This window comes from Leopardus geoffroyi, chromosome A1 (genome assembly GCF_018350155.1).
Source record: "Leopardus geoffroyi isolate Oge1 chromosome A1, O.geoffroyi_Oge1_pat1.0, whole genome shotgun sequence".
Classification (NCBI taxonomy): Eukaryota; Metazoa; Chordata; class Mammalia; order Carnivora; family Felidae; genus Leopardus; species Leopardus geoffroyi.
In genome coordinates this window covers 188479204-188484629 of record NC_059326.1, presented here as the reverse complement: position 1 = coordinate 188484629, position 5426 = coordinate 188479204, and the positions used below count along the sequence as shown (strand labels likewise).

General features: G+C 44.1%; 1 protein-coding gene across 1 annotated transcript; it reads left to right on the top strand.

Annotated features, from left to right (window-relative positions):
* Window positions 1-4105: 4105 nt before the first annotated feature.
* LOC123611378 (40S ribosomal protein S27-like) lies at window positions 4106-4432 on the top strand. Its single transcript, XM_045503225.1, has one exon. It carries the CDS (start codon window positions 4124-4126, stop codon window positions 4376-4378), a length of 255 nt encoding a protein of 84 aa, XP_045359181.1. The 5' UTR covers window positions 4106-4123; the 3' UTR covers window positions 4379-4432.
* Window positions 4433-5426: the final 994 nt, after the last annotated feature.

Below are 5426 nucleotides of genomic sequence, written 5' to 3'. Positions count from 1 at the left end.
CTCCTTCCATTGGCCAGAGCTTGACCCATAGCCAAGCCCAAAGTAACCTCCAGAAAGCATAGCAAGTTGCAGGGTGCTAGGTGAGCATGTAATTCTCTTATAGAGATGTGGTAGGAGTGTGTGATTGGCGGCAATAATTTACCCCATCCCACCAGAATAATCTTCGTGCCTAGTACAATCCTTGGCACTTAAGAGGTGCTAAAAAATTTGTTGAATGAATGAATGAACGTGGTCAGAGAGGTAGGAGAAGATCAAAAGACACGCAGTATTTAGAAACTCAAGGAAAATTTGACCTCCAAAAGGAATCTGGGAGCAGAAAACAGGAGACTTTATGAACGCACTGAGGTCATATGACTAGACTGCACAGTATTTTCTACCTTCTTTCCATGGGAAATCTCACAGACACACCCGTTTCAGGTGTGGATCCTACAAGATAATTCATTTGTCCAAAGTTCCAAGACACTTCTACCCTGCATCCTCCCTGAACCCCACCCCTTCTTGCTTACTAGTTTCATTTAGATCCCTTAGAAATGGGAGCTATGAATGTGAGATTAGGACACAAATGCTCATTGCCCAGCACCTAACAAATCAAAGAACTGTGTGATAGGAAGGAAGCCATTATCCTCATCTTCCGCTTGGAACAAGGTCAAGTCACACTCTCCAAGGGCACAAAGAGGTCACTGCAAAACTGGAGGCGGTTCAGACTGGGGGAGAGCAGGCGGTGGGGGTCAGCCCTGTAAACAACAAAACGAATAAGAATGCTGCTGTGTTTTAATTTAGAAATATCCATGCAAGCCACGCTTGTTAGCTTTTTTTATTTTTAATTCAAACTAATGAAAAATTGAAAGGAAATGAGATGTTCCATGAGATTTAGCCAGACACTGAATAGGTCTTGTGGAATCTGACTGCAAAATTAGTTATGGAGAGCTTTTGGCAAAAACCACTACTGAGATTAAAACACTGCCTGCCTGTTCCTAAAAGGTGGTGGTCCACACTGTGAGGCCCCTGGGGAACCGTTGCAAGGGCCACTGTTCTTGCCCCATTCCCATTACCTAGGAGATGAAATTTTTAAAACAAGTTGAACTGTAGTATGAGCTGTGCTCAGTTGAAGTTTCATGGCCAAACCAGCAAGAATTAAACAGTGAAGATAGAAGAAAACTTTTTAATTGTATTTATTTATTATGAGAGAGAAGAGAACGAGAGAGAAAGAGCAAATGGGGAAGGGGCAGAGAGAGAGAGGGAGAGAATCCCTTGCAGGTTCTTTGTGCTATCAGCATGAGGTCCAACATGGGGCCCAACATGGGGCTTGATCTCTTGGAACTGTGAGTTTATGACCTGAGCCCAAATCAGGAGTCCGATACTTAACCAACTGAGCCACCTGACACTTAACCACTGAGCCTGCCTCAGTGAAGACAGAAAAATTTTAAATTAGATTCTGATGTTATTTGTGTATATAGGTGGTAGATGTGTATGCATGGGTGTTGAGATATATGGAAATGGTGCACAGGTACAACAATTTGTGAATTAGAAACCATGAGAAAAGCAACCATTGGTTGTAATGCCTTTCTTGCAGGGGGCTGAGTGTTTCACATGAATTTGTTTATCTTCAAAAGCTGAAACTATTTTGTGTCATGAACTCTCATCCTCTGAATGTCTAGACTTAGCCTTACCATGGTCCCTTTGCACAAGCAGAGGGAAGACATTTGAGCTTACCTCATAGTCTCTTATTTCTAGCTGATGGGTAGTTTAGTAGAATTCCATGTTAAGGCAGCAAGAGCTTGTCTGGTAAAGCCAGTTACTTTTGTTTTGTTATTTAGATTTCATACATTATTCTGGCTTGCCAGCCATCTTGAAAATGGGTAGAAGAATGAACACCGATTATTCCTCATTGCTAGCAGGCCTTGGAGTGGTAGTGCACAATGCTGTAGCCACACTGAGCTTCTCTCAGTTCCTGAGCATCTAAGCTATTTCCTGACTCAGGGCCTTTGTAGGACTGTTCCCTCCCTGAGAAGGCCCCGGTGTGTTTTTTCTGCCTTCTTTTCTTGGCTAACTTCTCAGGTTTCAATTTAAATATCGCTTCTACAGAAAAGACTTCCCTGACTCCGTATACTCTCCCTGCCCACCCCAGCTGTCTACACCACTCCTCCTCTATTGTGCTCCCTTAGAGCACCCTGCTCTTCCGTCAGTTGTGACTCTCTATGTGCCTATTTGGTTGTGTATTGCTGTCTCCCACCACACTGTAAAGGCAGGGACAGTTTCTGTCTGGTCCCCACTGCTTCCCCAGCATTTAGCAGAGTGCCAGGTATATAGATGCTCATAGTTGTTGAATGAATAAAAATTCTGCTAACAGGAGGTTAGTAATATCTAGGAAAGCTTCATTTTAGAGATGGAAATACGTTAGAGGTCACATGAACCTAATCCCTGCAGACATCAGATCCATATTAATCCATAGCACTTTGGTTATTTTCATTCTCTTCTACAAGTGTGCCACAGCTTATATATTCTTCTGGAAATTGGCATTTGGTTTGTTTCCAATTTCTTGCTATAATAATGCAGCTATCAATATTCCCATATATGCTTCTTTGTGCACTTCTGCAACAATTTCACTAGAGCTTATGCATAGGAATGGAACTTTAGGTAATAGGATGTGCAAATCCTTATGTTTACAGGATCACTCCACTGATTCCCAGAGTAGCTGTCCCAGTCACCACCCACAGCAGCTGCATCCGAGCGTTCCTGTTGCTCCACTTTCTTGGCAAGGTTTGATTTGAACAGATTTCCTAACATTTGCTAATCTTGTGGGTGCAAAATGGCAGTTTGAATTTTCATGAGTCCAATCTGTTTAGGCCAGAGGTTGCAAACCGGTTGTGCATGGCTGCATGAAGCCTGCGGTCTGCATGCCATCCATGGATGTGTTTTGTTTGACCAAAGGGTAGTTTTTGAACCAAAAAATTGAATTAGTTGCCAACATTTGAATATCGGAAGCTTTCACCAAAGAATCCAGACTTCTGTTTTCTCCTTGGGGGAAAAATGGGAAGACATCCTTCCAGAGGGCCCATATTCACACGTGACGACAACTGGCAGTATTTGAGAATCAGTTGCCTCTGCTTGTCGTGCAAGCGATATGCTTTGCAATTGGCCAGGGTCCTAGAGCCAACTTATATCTTGTGGTTATCTTCGCTTTCTGGCCTCTGTAGTCTTTTAAATTGTCTGCCCTGTTTTGAGCCTTCATAAAATAGAGAAAAGCTTTAGAAGTGGGGTGGTGATGGATGGGTAGCCCATCCACTCAAGTCAGACCAGGAATTGCCCTACACGACCGCACTGGACACATGGCTCCAGATAAAGACTAGAACAGTGGCTGAGTTTAGGGCCACATCTTCCCTAAAGCCTAATTCCATTCATCTCCCTGTGCCATGTGTTGTCCCCTTCTCCAACCCCTTCCTCAGATGTGATCTTCCTTGACTGAACTTCCCAAGCCCCTTTGTCTGTACTCCTCTTGAGACACCTATTTATTTTCACTATGTATTATGGTTAATTTGTGTACTTGCCCCCTTTCCTCTCTTTCACTAAAAGCCCCATAAGGTTTAGGACCATGTATTTATATGTCTGTCTTTTTAATGTTTGTTTTTTGTTTACTTTTGGTCCTTCACGGTACCTTGAAGTGGTAACTTGCACAGGGAAGTTTTCTTTGTTTGTTTCAACACATACTTTCTAAGTGCTCTTATGCCAGGCATTGTGCTGGGCACTAGGACCAAGAAATGCCAACACTGCCTTTAAGGTCTTACAGAATCCTGGGTGAAAGGACCACACTTTCTTCCTTCCTTCCTTCCTCCTTTCTTCCCTCCTTCCCTCCTTCCCATCCTTCCTTCAAACAACAAATTATGTTGAATGCTTACTATGGGCCAGACACTGCACTAACTGTTGGGAAGAAAAGCAGACAAGATCCTTGCCTCATGGAGCTCACAGACTAGTGAGGGCACAGAGGTTCACCTGCCTATAACTCAAGAACATGGCTTAGCCTGGGAGTCAGGCCTGGGAGACAAGGCAAGACCCGAGCTGATTTGAATGAGGAGAAGAGGCTAACCAGATGAGTTTCCAGCAGTGACAGCCTCCCCACAAGAACATGTCCCTCTCAGAGGGCCTCCCTCACCTATCTCCAGAAGAGGAGAAGAGGAAACACAGGAAGAAGTGCCTGGTGCACAGCCCCAACTCTTACTCCATGGACGGGAAGTGCCCAGGATGCTACAAAATCACCACCATCTTTAGCCAGGCACAAACACTAGTTTTGTGTGTTGGCTGCTCCATTTTCCTTGGCCAGCCTACAGGAGGAAAAGCAAGGCTCACAGAAGGATGCTCCTTCAGACGGAAGCAGCACTAAAAGCACCTTGACTCAAGATGAGTGGGAAACTATCCCAATAAACACATTTTGGATTTAAAAAAAAAGAGAGAGAGAGAGAGACAGAGACAGAGACAGAGAAGCTAACCAGATGAAGTGGGGAGGTGGAAAGGAATATTTGTTCCCTGTCCATGCAGAAGAGTTAGCTTATAAGAGTTGGTTATGGTAAGCAGGAGGCTGTCAGACGAGGGAGCAGAGTCAGCGTGTCTGGAATCTAGAGGGTTGGGCACAGGAGAGTGGGAGATGAAGCTAGAGATATAGGTAAGGGCCAGACCCCGAATAGCAACGAGTACAATCAAGTGTTTTGGTGCTAACATAAAGGTGCATGCAATTGAGGTACTCAGTTGTTGATCGAATTAATGCACAGGTAAGGGAATATATAGATGACTATTCTAGAAACTTAGCATCTAATAGAGGAGATAGGATGTCAGATAGACAGGTTGCTGTTGTTGTTTAATCAGTAGGGGGCAGAATGGATGTTGAACATTTCAGAGACCTAGAAATTCTGCATTAGCTACAATGAGAAGAATCCTGTGAGCCTAGAGATTTATTAAAGATGGATGGCTCTTTGCCCTCACACCTGACTGGAAAAGAAATGGCCTTCCCCAGGCTTCCATAGTCCCTGAAAAGAGGAGGATTGTTGCCTGCGGAGGATTAGCTGAAATAGGTCCATAATGAGCCAGCCCTAAGTCATTGACAGCACTTGGCATTTAACTGTAAGGAGCAGGTCTTATTTCCTAAGCTCTTGCCTTGCTAGTGTACCTCAAGGCTTCTCAGGCGAACAATCCTAATAAGTAGATTTTTTTTTCCTCCTTCTACCGCACTGAGGCTGCCTGAAAGCTTCCTGCCCCTGAGTTGATATGCTAGGCCATGCCAGTGGCAGAACTTTCTCAGGCACACAATTGAAATGTAAAGCATCCTTGGGGAAAGCTCCCCTTTGACCCAATGCTACTCTTTAGACCGGAGGAACTTTTTTTCTCAAGGGGTTTATTATAACTGATTCCTGAAAATTGTAGCCAAGTGTAAGACC

What these genes read in the sequence shown, in the direction of transcription:
- LOC123611378 (XM_045503225.1), top strand. Translation starts at nt 4,124, where the DNA reads ATGTCCCTCTCAGAGGGCCTCCCTCACCTATCTCCAGAAGAGGAGAAG.